The following is a 23,494-nucleotide window of genomic DNA, read 5'->3' on the forward strand; positions in this document are numbered from 1 at the left end:
ACGACAGGCGACAGAATGCCAACCTTTGTACCAGGATAAAGCGGGTGACGCCGGCGACACAGAAAGGTTGTAGAAAGCAGAGACCGGGTATTCTCTGGATTGTACGACTTGTAGCCTCAATTGGTAACAATAAGTCGCCACTAGGTATACAGCGATAGAATATATCCCTGCACTAGCAGGGACGCCACCAAACAGGAACATTGCAAAGACTCTGAATTAAAGGGGTTGTCCTATGAAAAATATTCTACATTTTTCAAACCGACACCTGGATCTGAACACCTTTGTAACTGAACGTAATTAAACGTATCCGTATAGCGTCACCTTCTGTTTCATCTTTTACTTGTTTCTCTGTCCACCTCACAGCGTTAGGCTCTCTTTCACACGACCGTTTGGCTTTTTCAGTGTTTTGCGATCCGTTTTTTCACTGATCCGTTTCTTCTGTTTTTGTTCTGTTTCTGTTCCGTTTTTTTCCCGTATGGCATATATACGGTATACGGTAATTACATAGAAAAAAATTGCGCTGGGCATAAAATTTTCAATAGATGGTTTCCGCAAAAACGGAACGGATACGGAAGACATACGGAGCCATGGAACGTGATTTGCGGGCAATAATGGGACATGTTCTATCTTTCAACGGAACGGAAAAACGAAAATACGGTTACGGAATGCATACGGAGTACATTAATGGTGCCGTATACGGAACGCAAAAAACAGCCCGTAAACGTTAAACAAATACGGTCGTGTGAAAGAGGCCTCGGTTGCACATTGTTTATACTCACAATAAAGCCTCATGCACACGACCGTGTGTGGCCCTTTCCCGTATTGTGGCCCGCAAACAGTGGGGTCCGCAATACACAGGCATCGGCCATGTGCGCACCATTTCACTTGAATGGGTCCGCAATCCAGAAGATGCGGTGCGATGTGGAGACACGGATGGGAAGCCCACGGAAGCACTATGGAGTGCTTTCGTGGGTTTTCTGTCCACAGTGCATGCACTACTTCTTGTGGTGCGGACCATTCACTGGAACGTGGTCCGCAGACGGTGGGTGGTCTGGACCGCAGCCCGGGCACGGCCGGCGCACATCCGTGTGAGGCCTATGAAGACACAAACCCAGACCCCTTGGGGGCCCTGCACCATCGCACCTTCTATCAACATCAGAAGGGCCACTATGAACAAAAATGAATTCAGCTGCAAATGACAAGTATAAAGACACGTGCACGACGGCCATGCAAACCCCCTGCGAACAGAAAGATTACAAATCACACAGGGACGTCGGTCTCTCCCGCCATAAATCTTTGATTGACTACTGACCTGTGTTAGGCCAAGTTCACACCTCAGTTATTAACCTCCAGAAGAAGTGAAGATCTTTCCATTACGCCTCATCTCTGAGCAGCGTCGCTGATGGCTTTGGCTCCCAATAACTGACCAAATAGCTGAAATGTGAACATGGCCTTACTGTGGTGGAAACCGCGCGATACCGGTAGCTCGTCACCGATATTAGGCTGGGTTCACACCTGAGCGTTTTACAGCACGTTCCTACGCTCTGTAAAACGCTCAACAGACAAGAACCAATGATCCCCTATGGGAATGGTTCTCACCTGAGCGTTTTACAGCACGCACGATCGCGCTGTAAAACGCCCGACGCCCCAAGAAGTACAGGAGCTTCTTTGGGGGCGTCTTGTCGCGCGTTCCCGTAATAGACTTCCGGGAAACGCGCGACAATGGGCGTTCGCTTGTTCCGGAGCCGCGATTGTAAACGTGCATACAATCGTGCATACAGAGCGCTCCATCCCGTACGCTCAGGTGTGAACGCAGCGTTAGGCCTCCTGCACACGGCCGTTTTTTTTCCCCGTTTTTTGCGTTCCGTATACGGAACCATTCATTTCAATGGTTCCGCAAAAAAAACGGAATGTACTCCGTATGCATTCCGTTTCCGTATTTCCATTCCGTTTTAACATAGAACATGTCCTATTATTGCCCGCAAATCACGTTCCGTCGCTCCATTCATTTCAATGGGTCCGCAAAAAAAACGGAACACATACGGAAATGCATCCATATGTCTTCCGTTTTCTGCTGAACCATCTATTGAAAATGTTATGCCCAGCCCAATTTTATCTATGTAATTACTGTATACTGTATATGCCATACGGAAAAAACGGAACGGAAAAACGGAACAAAAACGGAAACACAACGGAAACAAAAAAATGGAACAACGGATCGTGAAAAACCGGATCGCAAAACACTGAAAAAGCCATACGGTCGTGTGCAATAGGGCCTTAGCCCTTGCAAGGTGCATGGAATTGCATGCTCACAGGTTCATTACTGCTAATTGGTACATCTATACTTTTCCTCCTATTCTGGTTGACGTGTACCGCACTGTCCTGTGCGCTCAACGATGACATCACCGGCCTGCCATACTAGTTCGGGCGGCCTATTTAACAAGAGCCTCCTGACCCCCGTCTTAGTATCAGCTGCCATCCCCGCACACTGCCGCAATCAGCCCGAAGAATACAACATTCACCCTGTGATTTGCAGAATGAAAGAGAAAATCCTATTTATTATTTTACTCCTTTATTATCGCAGCATTGGTGTGGTTTCACTATCCGTGTCTTCCCCCACACTGACTTCTATCAGCCGTGTTTGTTTCTATGTCTGGTCACTCCCGTTGCCTTTTTACATGACAACAGACGCCGTGCACACGCCCCGCGCCCTCTGACCGCTGCTGTATACGGCCACCCCGGGGCTTTTTAAGAAAAACAAAAACACTATTGTTTTCCTTCTAACAAAAAGTCTCTTCTCCATCATAAAGGGTCCTCTGTATCTCCACCAGTACTTTATGCCGATAACTGGGGAAAGAATCGTCCATCGCCATCTACCTATGTTTGGAAATCAAAATTTGTGGGTCACCTCTGGTGCTGATGGATACAGATACAAGGACCAAAGTAGAAGGTTACAAGGTTAGGGCTCATTCGCATGAACGCCAGGGCTCCGTGCCTTTGCTGTGGACCGCAAATAGCAGCTCGCAATACACGGGCAGCAGCCGCGTGAATCCTGTATTGCAGAGAGGACCCACGGACTTGAATGGGCCGTGTCCTATCTTTTGCGGTGCAGATGCACGGACACGAAAGCCCACGGAGTGTTTCCATGGGGCTTCCGATCTGTGCCTCCACTCCGCCGTATCTTGCAGATCGCGGACCCATTCGGATTGCACGTGGACGGTGCCCGTGTATTGCACACCCCGGCATTTGAAGTCCGCAATACGGCCATACAGTCCGTGCATTCTTGTGAATGAGCGAGCGCTTTGGGTTTCTCCTATTGACTTAATCAGTGAAGTGAATGGGAGCAGTGCTGCGGTAACCAGATCTCTGCCGGACCTACTCCCGAACAGCTGATCGGTGGGGGTGCGGGGAGTCGGACACCCCTCAATCTGATGATCCATCAATAGTTACATTCTGGAGAAGCCCTTTGCAATGCATCAGGTGAAATTCGCCACAAATCCGCATGTAACTCACGAAGGCCATCACTGATTCATTGCAGTTTCTGCCAATCAATTTATGTCCTGTATGGGCACTGTGCGGACGCCCCCTTTAGTCTGTAGAAAAATTCTGCAAGGTCTGTCTTTTTTGGTTTTGTGGTCAGTGGCATTATCCCTAATGTCTCTCTATCGGCCTTTAAAACACTGAAATTTTTTGGATATTCAATATATGGTATAGTCAGTGTATCTGCCAAAATACTGCTCGCCTGCTGTCAAGGAATGGTGTCCCCAAGGCAAAACCGTGAAATGTTCCTTCTCCTAACGCTGCCCATATGTCTTCACTGGGGGTCGTCTGCTCGTGCGACCAACACCCACATACACACTCGGCTCGGTTAAATGGGGATAGGTTCTCAATAGGGAGGCTTACCCATCTTAAAAACAACAGATCAGGCATGTAAAAATCCAGCATGCCTGATCCTTCTTTCCCCTGACCTTTGCCTCTGCGGAAAAATTTGGGACACCCCATACACATTAGATGGTCAACCGATCCTGCCAAAACCAACAAGTTTGGCTGACTTTGCTCTTAGAACAGTTTCACTTGAGCATTATGGGGGTCATTTATTTAGACGCTGGTCTTAAGCCCCTTAGGCCTCTACATAACGTCGGCGTATCCAGTGCTAAATGTACGCCGGCTTCCTTGCTGTCTTACATTTAGACAATTTCCTGCGCCTAAATCCGGCATAGAAAATAATAAATGAGAGGGGCCTGCCGGAGTGTACCCTTTTTTTTAGATATGCGCAAACGGGGAAAAGTCTCAGCGTGTGACGCAAATAAGCTTTGCGTCGCAATCTGTGCCAGAAAAACGCCTAATATAGACCTATTTCTGATCGTAAATGACTCCTCCTGTGTGTTGTAGGAAGCCGCAAGGGGGCGCCATTGATGGAAGGTATGTGTCACCGACATTCCTTGCCTCGGTGAGGTAAGAGCCGGTAGTTTTAAGTGTCAGCTGGTGCTGACTGACACTATTATTTGTTAGTATGGCTGTAAAGCCGATCTGGGCCGGCTCATACTGGGAGAAGCCAAAGTGCAGGGTGGGTGGCTTCTCCCCACGCTCCAGGCCGGGTCTTTATTGGCCTATATAAAACCCAGCCAACAGTCTCAGCTGGGTGTGGATGATCCTCCATCTGACAGGGACGCTGTGGAGACTCTGGTTTGGGATCTGTGAATTGGTGCCGTGCTAAAGGATTGAAAGCCGCATGCTGGAAAACGGGCACCTAAAGCCGGCTGAGGACGGCAGGGGGAAAGACTGCTAACCAGGAGAAGAGTTTGTTCTATGGACATTGCATGGTGTGAACAAACACCAAGACTGTGAACGGTCATTTTGTGTTTCCTTATGTGTGAATAAACACGGAACTGTTTAAGTTAAAGACTTTGTGATTGCCTCTGTACTGCGTCCGCTAGCCTGTCTACCAGAGCAAAACCCCACAGTGTCCATAATTACCTTAGACCCCTAACATCCGAAATGTGTCCTGAAGGCCTCCATATACATTAGCATATCGCCGTCTAAATCCGTCATTTTTGTCAGGGCAGATCAGCAATCTGATGTGTATGGGGAGCTCCCACCTCTCCCCAAACAGATGATACAGTCCTGATCAAAAGTTTAAGACCACTTGAAAAATGGCAAAAAATCCTATTTAGCATGGCTGGATCTTCACAAGGTTCCAAGTAGAGCTTCAACATGCAACAAGAAGAAAAGGGAGTGAGACAAAACATTTTTTGAGCATTCAATTTAATGAAAACAACGAATAAACTGAAACAGGCTGTTTTTCAGCTGATCAAACATTTAGGACAACACCTCCCAAAAAAAACTAAACTCCCCAAAACAGAAATCCAACTTCCAAACATGAACTCAGTAATGAGTAGCTCCGCCGTTATTGTTTCGGCATGCTTGATGCAAGCGTTTCCATGAGGTGAGTGGGAACATTTCTCCAAGTGGTGAAGACGGCCGCACGAAGGCCATCTACTGTCTGGAACTGTTGTCCATTTTTGTAATCTTCCCTTGCCATCCATCCCCAAAGGTTCTCAATTGGATTTAGATCAGGGGAACGCGCAGGATGGGCCAAAAGAGTGATGTTATTCTCCTGGAAGAAGTCCCTTGTCCTGCGGGCATTGTGTACTGTAGCCTTGTCCTGTCACCACACAGACGGGGGCCCTCGGTCATAAGGAATGCTCTCTGCAACATCTGGACATAGCCAGCGGCCGTTTGACGCCCCTGCACTTCCTGAAGCTCCATTGTTCCACTGAAGGAAAAAGCCCCCCCAGACCATTATGGCGCCCCCTCCACTGTGGCGCGTAGAAAACATCTCAGGTGGGATCTGCTTGTCAGGCCAGTAACGTTGGAAACCATCAGGACCATCAAGGTTAAAATCAGAGAATAAAACTTTCTTCCACCTTTGAATGTCCCATGTTTGGTGCTCTCTTGCAAAGTCCAAACGAGCAGTTCTATGGCGTTCAAGGAGACGAGGTCATTGGAGACGTTTTTTGTTTTTGAAGCCCTTCAGTCTCAGATGCCGTCTGATGGTTATGGGGCTGCAGTCAGCACCAGTAAGGGCCTTCATTTGGGTCGAGGATCGTCCAGTGTCTTGACGGACAGCCAATTGGATCCTCCGGCTCAGTGCTGGTGAAATTTTTTTGGGTCTTCCACTTCAGCAGCGATGGCGGCTGTGAGAGACCCTGCTTATGCAGCTCAACAACCCGACCACGTTCAAAAAGGGAGAGTTTTTTTGCCTTTGCCATCACAACGTGCGACTACCTGACAGAAGATGACAATGAATCCACATCTTTGCACAGATTTGGCCTTTTAAAGGCATGTGCTCCTAAAATTTGGATCAGCTGAAAAACAGCCTGTTTCAGTTTAATCGTTATTTTCATTAAATTGAATGCTCAAAAAATGTTCTGTCTCACTCTCATTTCTTCTTGTTGCATGTTGAAGCTCTACTTGGAACCTTGTTAAGATCCAACAATGTAAAATAAGATTTTTTGCCATTTTTCAAGTGGTCTTAAATTTTTGATCAGGACTGTATCAGGGGAGGGAATTTAATTTTCTCTCCATATCTTCTTGTTCCGCCAGAAACGTCTAGTAGCAGTATTCTCCCCATTGAAATACATACGAGCTAGGCCGAACCGAGGACGTCTGTGTAGAAGGGGGGGGGGGGGGGGGGGGGGGGTTGGCTGAAAGCTACTGGAGGCTACAGGGCGATAGTCGGTTTCAGGATTTGCATCCGATATGCAGATGTTAAAATGCTTCCAGATATCCGACTGTGGCCTAAAGCCAGGGGTCCACGCCGCCACTTCAACTTTACATTATATGTGAAAGCTCTTACGAGCTGTCCTTTTCCACTGCAGCTGCGCAGTCAAATTCGTAGCGGGCGCATGCGCAATGCGATGCCCGCTCCTGGCAGGGCATCGCAATACCTACTCGCATGCACCTGCTACGAATTTGACCGCGCAGCTGCAGTGGAAAAGGACTGAGGAGGGGAGTAAACGGGCGGGCAGAGGCACACGGAGGGCGGGGTTATGAGCCGTTGAGCAGGTGCTGCCTGGGGCTCGGAGGATTGAGACGCCGCCCTGGGCACTTGAGAGAGCGCATTTACAGAATCTTAAAAGTTCATTAAGGTGCCCAAGGGGAGGTCCGTTAATACAGGGTGCCCGGCGGCACCCCTCGCCGTCCGGTGCCCAACGCCGCCTTCTACAGCTCTGCGCCGCCTCCGCAATCCTCCCCGTCCCTCTGCCAGATCCGCGCCCGCGCACTAGGCTCAGCCTGATGCGCCCGTGCGGGACTCCTGGCAGCGGCTTCGTTGAGCGAAGTGCGCATGCGCCGGCCTGATGGCGCGGGATCTGGCAGAGGGACGGGGAGGATTGTGGAGGCGGCACTGAAGGGGTGCGGCCGGGCACCCTGTATTAACGGACCTCCCCTTGGGCACCTTAAGTAAGTGATTGACAGGTTATTAAAACCATTTTTTTTTGGGCAAATAGAGCCTCAGTGAGGTTTAATAAGGCCAGCTTAGGATTCCTCTTATTGGTCCGGACATGAGCATATGTTTAGGTTAGAGGTAAAATCTCATGACAGAATCCCTTTAACCCCCCCTCCCCTTCTCTTAAGGAGGCTGTTCCCGTGACACAGCGCCGCCATCTTCCTGCCTCCTCCTCCTCCTCCACTCTCCCACGTTACTGCGGAGGTCACGTGACTAGGCTGTTCCCGCGAGATCTCCTCTTCGGCGCCTGTGAGAGGAAGTGCGCGGGGTCCGGGCTTCTCGCGAGATCCGACAACGCGGGGTTAGGGGGAGAGGACTTCGGGCGCCATTTTCTCAGTGCAGCCCTCTCTCTCTCACACACACGTACACGGCGCGCCGAGTCACACACGGATCGCCAGGCTGAAAGCTCCGCTGACATGGCAGACTACTCCACCGTCCCTCCGCCCAACGCGGGCTCTGCCGCGGTCGCCAACGACGCCTTCAAGGATGCGCTGCAGAGAGCGAGACAGGTAAGGAAAAGCGCGCGGGAAGGAGGGCGAGCGGCGAGGCCTGGAGGCCGGCGGTAGGCCGCAAGGGTGAAACCGGGCCTGGACGTAGCGGTAGGGCGCTGGTCATGGGGAGGCCTCGTCTACACAATGTGAGGGGGATTGTGTGTAATGTGCTCATCGTCACATGTCTGAGGGGATTATATATCATGTGTGCGCGTGTGTGTCTGCGTCTAGTGTAGGGCGCCCCTGAAACCGGCTACAGCGGATATAACCTAGTGTAATATATATATATATATATATTACCCCGAAAACAACCCATAGTAGATATAGCCTAGTGTAATGTGTGTGTATACACACACACACACACACTACATATATGTTCTATATTACACAAGGTTATATCTACTATAGGTGGTTTTAGGAGTAACCTATATTTTATATAATTTTTTTTTATTTTTTTTGGGTAGGTTGCCCCTAAAACCACCTATAGTAGATCTAACATTTCCCCCTTTTCTAGTTTTGTCCTAATGCCACCATTTTTCTCCATGGCTGATAAGGAACAATCTCCTCTCTGTGACTGGGTTATACTGGTATATTATACTGGTATAGGCACTTGTTGAGCTAAAATGGTGGGAAATGAACTTTCCATACATTTAGACCCCATGCACATGACTGCATCCATTTTGTGCGCCGTCCGCATTTTATTCTTGGACACGTAGTTTTCAGTGGGTCCATGGTCCGCGTTTTGCAGACATATATTCTTCTGTAGGTCGGTTCCGCAAAAAGATAAAACATGTCCTATACTTGTTCACAAAACGGAGACTGTAATGTGCATGTGGCCTTAAGGGCTGGTTCACACCTGAGCGTTTTACAGTGCGTTCCTACACGCTGTAAAATGCTCAACAGGCAAGAACCAATGTTTCCCTATGGGCATGGTTCTCACCTGAGCGTTTTACAGCGCGTGACGAACAGGAGCTTCTTTGGGGCGTAGTGTCGCGCGTTCCCGTACATAGACTTCCGGGAACGCGCGACAATGGGCGTTTGCTTGTTTTGCAGGCCGCTTAAGTAAACGCCAAAAATAATCGCGCATACAGAGCGCTCGTTCAGTACGCGTAGGTGTGAACCCAGCGTAAGGGTCCATTCACACGTCCGCAATTTCGTTCTGCATTTTGCGGAACGGAATTGCGGACCCATTCATTTCTATGGGGCAGCACGATGTGCTGCTCGGATCCGCAGTTCCGATCCCGAAAAATATAGAACATGTCCTATTCTTGTACGCAATTGCGGACAAGAATAAGCACTTTCTATTAAGTGCCGGCGATGTCCGTGTTTTGCGGATCCACACACACGGACGTGTGAATGGACCCTTCGGCTACTTTCACACTTTCGGCAGAGTGATCCGGCAAGCAGTTCAATCGCCGGAGCTGCCTGCTGGATCCGGCAAAACGTATGCCAACTGATGTGCCTGATCAGTCTTAGGCTACTTTCACACTTGCGGCAGAGAGATCCGGCAAGCAGTTCCGTCGCCGGAACTGCCTGCCGGATCAGGCAAAATGTATGCCAACTGATGGCATTAGTAAGACTGATCAGGATCCTAATCAGTCTTAAAAATGCCTGATCAGTCGAAAAAATGCATTGAAATGCCGGATCCGTCTTTCCGGTGTCATCCGGCAAAAACGGATCCGGCATTTATTTTTTCACCATTTTTTCAGTCTGCGCATACCAGAAAGGACGGATCCGGTATTCTGAATGCCGGATCCGGCACTAATACATTCCTATGGGAAAAAATGTCTGATCCGGCATTCAGGCAAGTCTTCAGTTTTTTTAGCCGGAGATAAAACCGTAGCATGCTACGGTTTTCTCTTTTGCCTGATCAGTCAAAACGACTGAACTGAAGACATCCTGATGCAAACTGAACGGATTACTCTCCATTCAGAATGCATGGGGACATACCTGATCAATTCTTTTCCGGTATAGAGCCCCTGTGACGGAACTCTATGCCGGAAAAGAACAACGCAAGTGTGAAAGTAGCCTTACAAATGCATTGAAATGCCGGATCCGTCTTTCCGGTGTCATCCAGAAAAATAGAACCTGCATTTATTTTTTTTCACTTTTTTTCTTTTTTGTCTGCGCATGCGCAGACTGGAAGGATGGAGCCAACATTCCGGTATTTTGAATGCCGGATCCGGCACTAATACATTCATATGGTAAAAAATGCGCCATTCAGGCAAGTGTTCAGTTTTTTGGGCCGGGGATAAAACCGTAGCATGCTGCGGTATTATCTCCGTCCTGGTCAGGCAAAAAGACTGAACTGAAGACATCCTGATGCATCCTGAACGGATCGCTCTCCATTCAGAATGCAGGGGGATAAAACTGATCAGTTATTTTCCGGTGTTCAGCCCCTAGGACGGAACTCAGTGCCGAAAAAGAATAACGCTAGTGTGAAAGTACCCTTAAAGTGATATATATATATATATATATATTATATATAGCCTTGGGCCACATCCCCACAGAATATGTATCTAGTTCTTTTTCTTCCTATGTGCAGTGGGAAATGTATGGGAGAAGGAACGACGTGTTAATGCCCTATGATAGAAATGACTTCTTGTCCACGATCGAATAGCGCTTGCTCTATCTTTCTTGCGTTGCAACTACACGTCTTTTGCGGCACCATTGAAATGGATGGGCCCGCCCACGTTCCGCAAAATGCTCGTGCACCCGTTCATACGGTTGTCTGAGCCCTAAATTTTTTTTTTTTGCTTGTTATCTACAAAGTAGTCCCTTTCCCAGCCATTTTGTGCTAGAGGTCGGCTGGCGTTCAATGGAAGTTTTAAAACGTCCCTGAGAACAGATTGGGTCATTTTGGGCTGGATTTTCCCACTTGTACCTCAGTCATACTATTAGATGCCCCGATAGCACCAGGGTTACCCCCCCCCCCCCCCCCCCAACGATTAGCTGGGAAACCTAGCAGTGTAGCGCCGCCCCAGGGGCAGGCCGTGTAATGCCGGACAGGTCCTCCAGACTGAGCAGTGCCCTCGGTAGCTATTCACCCCTAAGGGTATATTAAAATGTGTTTCCTAAACTGCCAAACCTCTGACAGTTTTTCTCTCCACAGATTGCAGCAAAAATTGGAGGCGAAGCTGGACCACCAGCTAACACCAATGACTATGGCTTTTCTGGGCAGAAGAGGCCACTGGATGACGGAGGTGCGTTTCTAGATGAGGAACTTGCTTCATATTCACGTAGGTTACCAAAATGCACTGGGTAAAATAGAGGGAAGTCTGTGTTATGAGGTTCCTCTTTGGACTTCCTGTTTTATGGCTTGTGCCCCGAGGCATTTACCTGATCATACACATTAGATCTGTCAGCTGAATCCCTCGGTCATCTATTGTCTATAGGGTTTTCCAGCTCTGCCGTTTTCGAGGACGAGAATGTATCAGGCAAGTTGCCGTTCTCGCCTCAGCCGAGCATTAAAGGGGTTGTTTCATCATGGACAATGGGGGCATATCACTAGGCTATGCCCCCATTGTCTTATAAGTGCGGGTCCCACCGCTGGGACCCGCACCTATATCGAGAATGGAGCCCTGCAAGGTGGTGTCTGAAGGACTCCGGTCCGGCCGGCTCCCCAAACTGAATGGGAGCGCACCACGCATGACCAGCCACCGCGCCCATTTGCTTCTATGGGCTTGGCTATTTTTGCCGGCCCCATAGAAAATAAATAGAAAGCAGCTGCCCATGCGCAGTGCGCCCTCCTTCACTTTTTGGGCTCAGTTCTCAAAAAAAAGGTTCGGGTCAGAGCAGTGGGACCCGGACCTATAAGACGATGGAAGTTATATCCTAGCGCAGGGGTAGGCAACCTCCGGCACTCCAGCTGTTGTGAAACTACAACTCCCAGCATGCATACTTGCTCTTCTCTTCTACGAATTCACATAGAAATTAATAGAGCATGCTGGGAATTGTAGTTTCATAACAGCTGGAGTGTCAAAGGTTGCTGATCCCTGTCCTAGCGCTATGCCCCCATTGTCTGTCATGAGACAACCCTTTTAATATGTATGGGAGGATCGGCAGAGAAAGCTGTCTGCTAAGTTATCTAGTGTATGGCCAGCTTTATCTCCGCTAACTGGTGTCATTAGGTCCTCCAACACCCGTCGTGTATGGAGTCCTACAGCTTTCTGTATGTATACTGTGTTCATGCGGTGGATATTTTGATGTATTTTTACAGCCCTGGACTGGGATTGGATCCTCAACATAGAACTTCTTTAATACTGGTCTCCTGTTGAAGAAGAAAAAAACTGTTCTTTGTGAACCTGAGCTATAGTCGGTCATACAGTCAGAGGCCTGGTGTTTGGTCCCTGCTGTATTCTGCCACACTCTTTGCTTTATGCTGTGGTACTTGTCATGTATTGTTTTAGACATTTCCATCCGTTAGGTTGCCTCTTAAATGTTTTTTCCTCCCTGTTTAGATCAACCAGAAGCAAAGAAAGTTGCTCCTACCAATGATTGTAAGTCCAATATATCTGCCTGTTATGAAGACTAATTTGTTATTTAGTAAAGATTTTAATGTAAACCTTCCCCCATCTCTTTATAGCGTTCCAGCAAGCAATGCCTCCCATGCACCAGCAACAGAGGTGAGTTGTATGGCCCTGCAGCCTTACGATCATAAATGCAGCTTCTTGTAGAGAAACTTAGGCTTTCAATAATTTTTTTAACTGTCAAATTCCCTAATTTTCTAATATACTTTATTGAATTTATAGTTTTACAAGCAGGCAGGAGCCGCGTTGCTGCTTCGGCTCGTCCTCTGCTAAAGCCAGGCATAGCACACCAGCGCAGAGTGTGTTCTATGGCAGAGGATTCTGCGGAGGGCTGCTCTAAAACTCTAAAATCAGCAAAGAAACAGTTATAAAAAAAAAAGTATTGAAAGTTTAAGTACACTTTAAACAAACTTACTTTTTGCACCTCTCATAGAGGCATAATTCACACGCGTGAATAAAATGTTTAATTGCTTCTTCCCGTGTTGTAAAATGTTGATTTATTTACTTTAGGGCTGTTCTAACAGAGGAGTACAAAGTTCCAGATGGAATGGTTGGATTCAGTAAGTGCACTGTATCTTAATGTCTCAGGAGGCAGATTTTCTGTCAAACCTACAGTAAAATCCACAGGTTTTATGCGGATTACGCCTTCTGCACTGCAAGGGTGCAATCGGCAGTGGAAATTTGCGGCATGACTTGAAATGGGTCTCACTTAATATCCATACCTCAGGTCGTCTTCAGCAAACTGTCGTATATCTGTTTGTGTATCCCATCCTAACCGAATTGTGTGATTCTTATAAATGTTGTGATTTACACTTTCTGTTCTGCCTTTTTTAGTCATTGGCAGAGGCGGTGAACAGATATCCCGCATTCAGCAAGATTCTGGATGCAAGATACAGATTGCACCAGGTAAGGCTACTTTCACACTCGCGTTTGGTGCGGATCCGTCATGGATCTGCACAAACGCTTCCGTTCAGATAATGCAACCGCATGCGTCCGTTCAGAACGGATCCGTTTGTATTATCTGTAACATAGCCAAAACGGATCCGTCTTGAACACCATTGAAAGTCAATGGGGGACGGATCCGTTTTCTATTGTCGGTGAAAACTGACCCGTCCCCATTGACTTAAATTGTGTGTCAGGGCGGATCAGTTTGCCTCCGCATTGTCAGGCGGACACAAACGCTGCAAGCGGCGTTTTGGTGTCCGCCTCTAGAGCGGAATGGAGACTGAACGGAGGCAAACTGATGCATTCTGAGCGAAGTTATTTTATTGGAGCTTTTGTGCTCCATATAAGTTAGGAAATGTGCAGGTTGCTTGTAAATGGTTAAAATTAAGTCTGCTGTAAATTTCTATTAAGCATTTGGGTTATTTGTAATGACATTCCTTCAAGTTCGATTGAACACTTGTCAAGAACTTGGGGGGGACGTTTATGAAACTCTTGTAAAAGAAAACTGGTTTAGTTGCCCATAACAACCAATCAGATTCCACCTTTAATTTTAAAAGTAGCCCTAAAAGGTGTAATCTGATAGGTTGCTATGGTCTACGAAAACAGTTTTCCTGGTAAATCTCCCCCATTATCTCCTGCTGGCATGGAGTCAGGACCTTTAAATGATGGTAAACAGCCTTCATGCATTGACAGTCACACTTAAAATGAGAATTATGGAGCAACAATGGATCCTGGCACAATGAACATGGCGTCTGAGCCACAGGTAGCTTGGTATAGAGGAACAGGAAAGATTCAGTATAGCTTATTGATTGAAACCCATGTGATGTGAGCGGTATTATCAGTGTTTATTCTTTAATTGCTTCACATCCAGTTATAGAAAAACTCCTTTGACATATTAATAAATAAAATCTTGTTTTTGTCTTGTTTCAGATAGTGGAGGCATGCCCGACAGATCCTGCATGTTAACAGGCTCTCCTGATTCTGTCCAGTAAGTAAAACTCTCACCATTTTCTTAAGGACCGATTAGCTGCAGATCTTCTGCAACAGAAAATCTGCAGCATTTCTGCTTCTAATCTGCGGCAGAAAAAAGACCGCAGGGTGCGTTCACAAATTGTGATTTTTGTTGCAGAAAAGCAATGGGAAATATGAAGGCCATAGACAAATCAACACGATGCATATTTCAGATTCACAATACTGCAACTTTTCTTTTTTTTTTTTTTTTTAACGCAGCATATGGATTTGAATTCTGAAATTCTCATTCACTTTGCTGATGCTGCAGGTTTGCCGCACAAAAATCTACAACCATAAATCCACAGCCAATCGGTCACAATTGAACTTGGCACAATGGGGTTTTCTGGGAGTTTTATACTGATGGCCTATCCTCTGGATAGGTCATCAGTATCTGATCAGTGTGGGTTTGACAACTGGGACCCTCAACAATCAGCTGTTTAAGAAGACACTTGGCTGCGATGCTACTGTGTGACGTTACATTTATCTGTACTTTGGCCTAAGCGCACGTCTTTTTGAATGGGGCTGGGCTGTGATACCAAGCAAAACCGCCATACAATGTACAGCTCTGTGCTTGGTGAGCAGAGAAAAAGCCACAGCGCTCACAGGAGCAACGGTGCCTTCTCAAACCGCTGATCGGCGGAGGTCCCTGGTGTCGGACTCCCACCAATCAAAGGATAGGGAATCGGTATAGAAGTGTTGGAAAACATTTTTTTTAAATGTTTTTTAATGCCTTTTTTTTTTTTTTTCTCCAGAGCTGCAAAGAGACTACTGGATCAGATAGTGGAAAAGGGACGGCCTTCACCTTACCATCACGGAGACGGCCCAGGAAATTCAGTTCAGGAAATTATGATTCCAGCCAGTAAAGCTGGTTTGGTTATTGGAAAAGGAGGAGAGACAATTAAGCAGCTGCAGGTACGACTGTAATAGTATAATAGTATCATCTTCCTGGCTTTTTGAGGGGTTTTGTTTTGGACATGAATTAAACGTTACGGTTTAACCCAATACAGGAGCGCACAGGTGTTAAAATGGTGATGATTCAAGATGGACCTCAGAACACAGGAGCAGATAAGCCATTAAGAATTACTGGGGATCCGTACAAAGTACAGGTAATCAACTGGAGAATGTAAAATTAACCTAGAAGACATGAAACATTGGATGACAGATTTGAAGCAGTATATTTTTCTTCACAGCAAGCAAAAGATATGGTATTAGAATTAATTCGTGACCAAGGAGGTTTCAGGGAATCAAGGAATGAGTACGGTTCAAGACTAGGTGGTGGCGGCGGCGGTGGCAATGAAGGCATAGATGTAAGTATGCTTTATATTTACTTTGTCTTGGGGAAACTTGAAAAATATGCTTTAAGCAGATGCCGGCCACCCACCCTCCTATGAAACCTTTATGGTGTATCCAAGGTTATGGAGTCAGAAAGCCAAAGTTCTGACTCCCTTTTTTATTTTTATTTTTTTCCATCCTTTTCTGGCTCCAACTCCTTCATAAATGGCCGATATTTTAGTAATAACAAATGTATCAGTCTGCTTAGAATGTAAAAGCCTTGAAGTTACCTGGTATAAGAGACAGGGGATAACACAGGGGCATATAATATGCAAAAGGGAATACCACTTTAAGAGATGTTCCAAAACCGCAAAAAATTCACATAACAGCAGGGATTGGTATGAAGTGGGTCTAAAAATTGAGTCAATTATGTGTAATTGCGTTTATTTTCTTTCAGGTCCCAATAGCGCGATTTGCAGTTGGAATTGTTATTGGTAGAAATGGTGAAATGATCAAGAAAATTCAGAACGATGCAGGTGTTAGAATACAGTTTAAACCAGGTAAGTGTATTTCTTGGCAATGGTCAGGTTATCTAGATCTCGCATGTCTTCTAACAGGTTATTTTCTGTTTCAGATGATGGATCAACTCCAGAAAGAATAGCACAAATTACTGGTCCTCCAGACGGGTGTCAGCATGCAGCAGATATCATAACAGATTTACTCCGTAATGTCCAGGTTTGTTTTCTTTTACTAACGGTTGTCCAACTTGATGATATCGCCTATCAAGGTAATTAAAGGGGGTAACGTGTTATAACCAGAATACCCCTTTAATTGTTGACTCTCTTGAGTGGAGTTGGTGTTTAAAGGGTTATTCCCATCTGGGACCTTAATGGTTAAGTCGCATGCCTAGTCCGATATTTTCTGAGCTCCCATATAAGTGAATGAAGGGACCAGCGCTTGTCCCACAAATCCGTTAACATCAGTGAGCTTTGAGGACCCCAATTAAGATGTGTGCAAGAGCCAGATGTGGGACCTACATCCATTGGACATCTACTGTGCAGATGCCAGAAGTGTCCAAGATAGGAATAACCCTTTAAATATTATGCCCTTGCAAACCCCCATTGTCACACTATCAAATGTATTGATCTGTTTTTCTTCTTTTACACCTCCAGTATGGAAATGGTGGTGGTCCCGGTCCAGGTGGAAGGGGAAGGGGCAGAGGACAAGGAAACTGGAACATGGGCCCTCCAGGCGGACTTCAGGAATTTAATTTCTTTGTCCTGACAGTAAAAACTGGACTCATCATTGGAAAAGGTTTTAATCTGATTTTTATTTAGACATTTTTTCCTTATTTTTACTTCCTTGAAGATCAGAATATACCTGTAATGTTTTACTTCTATGCCCTATTAAAGGGCTTGTCTGTAAGATCTGCCCCAATTATGAAGGACCTGCAGTTACAAAGAAATGATTGTAGTGCAGGAGTTTGCAGTATAATTACTCTAACTGCACAAGTGGCTACTGTGCTGGATCCCACACAGAGCACCGTAGACTAGAAGTCTGTGCAGGACGGGTGTCTAGGCACTCACCTCCAATAACAGTGCAACTTAATGCGATTTAAAAAAAAAAAAATATATATTCAAACTCCTGCACTGTAAATTTTTATATATATATATATATATATATATATATATATATATATATATATATATATATATATATATACAAGCTAAGGGTGCAGTTACTGGACCATATGTATTTTGCGGTCCACCAAATGCGGAGCACTCAAAAATATGGATGGCGTCAGTGTTGTCTACCTTTATTTTGCAAATCCATTGTAATAATCCCTTTTCTTGTCCGCAAAACGAACAAGCATAGGACATGTTCTATCTTTTGCAGAACCACGGATGCGGTCCGCATTATTTTGCAGATTCGTTGAAGTGAATGGGTCCGAATCCAATCCGCAAAAAATGCATGTCCGATGCGGACCAAAAATACCGTTGTAAATGGGGCCGAAGGGTGCATTCTCGCAGCCGTGTTTGTGTCCACATCCGTTATGCAGTTTTGTGGAACAGATGCAGACCCATTGATTTCAATTAGGCCGCACTGTGTGCTGTCTACATCCATACTTCTGTTGTGACCCGACCACACACACACACACACACACACTTTGCAATTGTAGACAAGAAAAGGCATTTCTATCATAGGGCTGGACATTCTGTTCTGCAAAATGCGGAAACGAATGTGGTCGTGTGAATTCACCCTAAGCCCAAGAACGGGCAGTGCTCTACATGCTGACACATAGTGGACTCATAACTCTTTTTTAATTAGCAAGTTGGAAACGACAGCATTTAATGGTCATTTATGCATCATGTACTTCACAGGTGGTGAAACTATTAAAGGTATAAGCCAACAGTCAGGTGCCAGGATAGAGCTTCAAAGGAACCCTCCACCCAATTCTGACCCAAACATGAAGATGTTTACTATTCGTGGCACACCACAGCAGATAGATTATGCAAGGCAACTTATTGAAGAAAAGATAGGCGTAAGTAATGCGTTTCGTTTTATTTTTTTTATTCAGTATTTCAGTTTAGTGGCTTCTTGTCTGTGATATATTGTGTCAAAGGTTTGCAAAGTTTTATATTTTTTTTCATTTTGTCAGGGTCCAGTAAATCCGTTAGGTCCTCCAGTTCCTCATGGCCCACCAGGTGGTGTACCTGGACCCCATGGACCTCCAGGACCCCCCGGCCCCGGGCAACCAATGGGACCCTACAACCCTCCACCATATACTCCTGGTCCCCCAGGACCAGCACCCCAGTAAGTATTGAGGGACCTTCCTTGTACATTATATACGGGATTTGTATTTGTTTGTTCATGTTTATTCTGTTCTTGTTTTAAGTGGTCCTCCTGCTCCTTACGCACCTCAAGGCTGGGGCAATACATACCCCCACTGGCAGCAGCCAGCACCAGCAGATCCAAGTAAGTGTTGTGTTAAAGTATTCTGGTCTTCCCCTTGCTTTGTAATGGTAGCATTTGTGGGTATTAGAAGACATAATACAAATTATGTATGCAAAGTTGCATAAATGGGTGTTCTTAGAGAACCTGTCACCACAAAATGTGGTGCAATCTGTAGGCAGTAGTTTATAGAGCAGGAGGAGCTGAGCAGATTGATATATAGTTTTGTGAGATAAGATTCAGTAAAATTTGTATTTCATACACTTTGAACTGTGGCCCGGGGGAGGGATCAGTGATTGTATTCTGTGTGTGTATAGAGAGATAGCGGTCAGCCACTGATAGCTGTTCACGGGGGCTGTCTTACGTTCAGAAAAAAAAACATAAATGCCTGCAGGTTGCACTGCATTTTATGTTGACGGTCCTCTTTACCCCCACTCATCAGATACTCTGGTTTTGTCAAATTTTGAGTTTGGCCAGAAGTATAATTTTAATGCATGTGCTTCATTGCTGTGATCATGTCCCTTTTTTCACCCTTTCATGGGTTTCATGTGCATCATTTGGTGGATACTGGTAGTCATTGACATGTTTCTTAACATGCTTCAATGCCGTCCCTTTGATGAGCATGTTTTTCTTCACATTATAGCAGGTACTCTTTCCACTGGTAAGACCTGACCCTTCTTGCTCTATAGATTCTGTTTTAGTGCAAATTTGCACTTGGTAAAGGAAAAGGTTATCAAGCAAGTGATCTTTAGGGTTTCCAAATGCGCTAGATGTTTTGGTCCCCCCCCCCCACCCCCTTTTCCTATAAATGTTACAATAAAAACTAGAGGTGCTTGTATACCAACGTAGGCATTTCATTTCGGCTGCTACCGTGTTAACAGTTGATATCTGTATTATGGTAATCAAATGTATATTCCCATCTGAAATGTAAAAAAACACATAAGGTGGAATCATTTGGGAATACATTTAATTACTTCCCTTGCAGTGTCCTGAGAATCCTGTATTCTTTGGGGACAGAACTGCTGCTTGTCGTCAGAGCGCACTCTCTACAGGCAGTGGGGGGGAGATTTAGCAAAACTGGTACAAAAGAAAAGTGTAGTTGTTGCCAATGGTACCAGCAGGACCTGGGCAACAACTCCCTGTTTCTTACGCAGCTGTTTTGAGTCGAGTGCTGGTAGATTTCAGCTCTTGCGTCTGAGAATACTATAAATTCAGCTATTATGACTAAATTACTCAACCTTTTACAAACGGGGACCCTGGGCATTAGGTAATTTTATGCAGACATAGATTGCTATACAGTACACTTTAAGAGTGTGATGTTTAATTTCTTAGGTAAAGCAGGAACAGACCCCAATTCTGCAGCTTGGGCAGCTTATTATGCTCACTATTACCAACAGCAAGCACCCCAACCACCTGCAGCTCCATCTGCTGGACCTACTGCAACCCAAACTAATGGACAAGGTAGCAAAACTCCTTTTTTGTGATATATATATTTTTTTTAAATTGGCCTCAGTGTGCCAAGGTCCTGGCCTAATACATGGATCTCCCTTTATTTGGCTTTCATGAAGATTTTATAGTTTGCGCCATCCGTCACACTTTTCTGATGTAGGCATCCTAAGGATAGCCTAAGGATCGCCCCCTTTTTAGGTGGCATGTTGACCTTCTTGCACACACCTTACATGCTTTGCATGCACTCATGTGGAGCACTTTAACTGCTCGTGTTTGCTTTTTTCGCTCTAAAGTTCTGTTATGTTCATGCAGCTTATCTCTATCTAATGCTTTTTATTTAGTTGAACCCCCAGCTGCTCCTCAAGCTGGACAAGTGGACTACACAAAAGCTTGGGAAGAGTATTACAAAAAAATGGGTATGTGAAAAGTGATTGCTTTACGTACCAGTCTTCGTTACGTGGAAGAATTGGTTTTTATTAAGTTTGTTCTTGTTTCTAGGGTATTAATATCTTAGAAAAGTTTATAACTTTGCCCTTTTTTCACCAAATAACTTAAATAGGTCAGCAAGCACCACAACAAGATTATTCCAAAGCATGGGAAGAATACTATAAAAAGCAAGGCAAGTATATTGTACAGCGTCACATTTTGTTCCCATATTTAAATATCAACTTGAAAGTCTCAGGCTACCCTTACTGGTAAATGATATCTGTTCAGTGTCTATCCAGCCACACCAGCTGTCTAAATTGGTGTGTAATTGGGCAGTGGATCTGATTGAACTCTCATCCAATACTGGTTGTACGCATTTGATAAATGTCATTATCGACCTCTTTCACACCTCTTCCTATATGCTAAGCATGCATGTGTGTTGGGGGAGGGGGAATCCGAAGAGAGCCCTCGACTAAAGTGTTTTTTTTTTTTTTTTTCGATTTGGTATGGCCAGCTGAACAAAAAGCTGTCTGACCATGCTTAAAAATCTTTCTCACCACAGTTCTAATGTGTAACCGGCATATGGGAATATTATAGGGAATAAGGACATGAGAATTGCACACATCTTAACAAATATCTGTCTAAATGGTCAAGTGAAACCATGTTCAATATTTGTAAGATCAGTATGTTGGGAAGTCTCTGAACCTAGGTGTTAAGCTGGTCATATAGTGTGTATGGGGCCTCTCAAGGCTGTATTAGACAGGCAGATTGTTCGTAGTAACACTTGTTAGCGGTGATCTGGCAGTGTAATACCGCCACCAAATCTTTCAACAAGTTTAAAAATAACTATTTGCAGACCTGTCTAATCATGATCTGCTGCCAGCAAACAATTTATTCAGTATGGGGAAGATTTTAGCTCCATGATCTTTTTGTTCTTAGCAGGTAAACCAATGCCAGAGGTGTCTAGCAAAAACTTTCTCTGCTCTCCCCACTCACTACAGATGCATGCTCAGCTGAGCATTCATATGTATGGGAGCATCGGGAGAGGTGGCTGTCAGCCAACCGATCATTCAGCCGGCAGTTATCTTGTGTATGCCCAGCTTAAGGGTCCATTCACACGTCCGTAGTGTATTGTAAAAGATGCGGAGAGCACATAGTGTGCTCTCCGCATCTCTTCCTGCCCCATAGAGAATGAATGGGTCCGCACCTGTTCCCGATATTGCGGAACGGATGCGGACGTGTGAATGGACCCTAACACATGGCAGTTTATGCACATGAAATACTGGACATTTTTTGTTTTTGTGGATCAAATGCTGCCACCCTCCATTTTAATAGTAGCTGTGTGCTGGCCTGCCCATTTCCGACAGTTCGATAGTGGTGAAAGGAGAGGAAGCCGTGCATGTGCAGTGCGCTCTCTATTCATAGCTATGGGACTCGCTCTGCTTTTTCAGAACTCCCATAACTGTGAATGGATAGCATGCCACACATACGCGATGTGCTCTCCTTCACTTCGGAAGCCCCGTTCTGGAGAGAGATCACCTATCTGACATTGACGGATTATCCCAACAGTATGCCATCGGTGTCTGAAATGGGCAAACCCCTTTAAACAACCCTTTGTATTTTTGTTACTTTTTAGGGCAAGCGGTTCCAGCTGCAGGTGCTGTTCCACCTGCTGGTCAACCAGATTACAGTGCTGCTTGGGCAGAGTACTACAGACAACAGGCAGCATATTATGCTCAGACAAGTCCACAACCAATGCCACAGCACCCTCCGGCACCACAGGTAGGAAGTTGAAAATACTATTTTGCATATTTTGTATTTTGGGAGAGTCTATCAACCCTTGCAAAACCAAAATCTGTTGCAAAGCTTTCCTGTTCAGCACAATGTTTGTGTGGTCACAACATTTTCCCCTTTCAGGGCAAATGAAAACATGCAGGAAGCAGCCAACATTTGTTAACCCCTTTCTCCTTAGGGTCTCTCCTGAGCTGGCTTCCTTACAAAGGAATTTCTAGTTTAACACTTTGTATATCTCTTATGTATTTCCTCTGCACAGGGCCAATAATGCGAAGCGGACAGTACAGTATTTGCTTCATTGTGTTGGGGAAAACCTTTGTTAAATGTTTGGATGCAGACGCCTTGATGAAGATCTTAATTTTTGTTTGGTTTAAGAAAAAAAAAAAAGGTTTTGAAAAATGTACATAAACTATCACTACTGACTGACAGGAGGCTATATTTCTGTGTAGAAATGAAAAATTTGGTTTGTTTTTAGTCTATTAGTGTAGATGTACACATTCCAGCAAATGTATTTGCAATTATTATGTGGTCAATGCTTTGTGATACAAATGTACTTTTTCAATGTATACTTTATCACTTTTAAAATGCCTGTTTTGTGCTTTACAATAAATAATATGAAACCTCCTGTGTCGGTAAGTTGGATATGTGAGTATTTAAATGAGAACCTGTTTTTTTTTTTTTTTTTTTTTTTTTTTTCTTTCCGTTTTTGAATGCTTTAAAAAGGACGTATTGCATAGGAAGAGTCTGAAGTCTTTTATAACTAAAAACAATGGTTAAATTTTTTTCATTGACTTATTTCCTTAGAAAGTTGAGTTTTACGATTATGACTTGTAGACAGCATTGCCTCTACTTGCATGTATATAATTTTATAGCAGACAAATTCCACTGCATTATCTAGTGACCACTGTTCACACTTGTAAAGGTGTCTCTCCTCAAACCAGTTTCAGTTTTTATGCGCTTGTTTTTGTTTTTTCATAAATTGACTTATTTACTTACTTGACTGTGTGCTGTTTTATTTTATTTTCAAAATGTAGTTTTAAGTATTTTGATAGGGTCTACCCTTATTTCTAAATTGCAATATAGTGCAGTAAATTGCAGATGGTGGGGGCTGCAGG

At 45.0% G+C, this 23,494-nt stretch overlaps 1 protein-coding gene across 5 annotated transcripts; it reads left to right on the forward strand.

Annotated features, from left to right (window-relative positions):
- Window positions 1-7,811: 7,811 nt before the first annotated feature.
- On the forward strand, window positions 7,812-23,375 carry FUBP1 (far upstream element binding protein 1). 5 transcript variants are annotated; one of them, XM_040406779.1, is made up of 21 exons: window positions 7,812-8,019; window positions 11,114-11,240; window positions 12,462-12,500; window positions 12,587-12,626; window positions 13,041-13,090; window positions 13,365-13,436; window positions 14,406-14,463; window positions 15,239-15,398; window positions 15,494-15,592; window positions 15,677-15,793; window positions 16,216-16,318; window positions 16,393-16,493; window positions 16,931-17,072; window positions 18,140-18,300; window positions 18,418-18,572; window positions 18,655-18,734; window positions 20,043-20,171; window positions 20,501-20,575; window positions 20,719-20,778; window positions 22,222-22,367; window positions 22,639-23,375. In XM_040406779.1, exons 1-21 carry the CDS (start codon window positions 7,927-7,929, stop codon window positions 22,645-22,647), a joined length of 2,016 nt encoding a protein of 671 aa, XP_040262713.1. In that variant the 5' UTR covers window positions 7,812-7,926; the 3' UTR covers window positions 22,648-23,375. The 5 variants fall into 5 exon arrangements, with proteins under 5 accessions (XP_040262713.1, XP_040262714.1, XP_040262716.1 ...); XM_040406780.1 differs by having other exon boundaries at window positions 11,114-11,204; XM_040406782.1 differs by lacking the exon at window positions 20,043-20,171.
- Window positions 23,376-23,494: the final 119 nt, after the last annotated feature.

This window comes from Bufo bufo, chromosome 9 (assembly GCF_905171765.1).
Source record: "Bufo bufo chromosome 9, aBufBuf1.1, whole genome shotgun sequence".
NCBI lineage: Eukaryota > Metazoa > Chordata > Amphibia > Anura > Bufonidae > Bufo > Bufo bufo.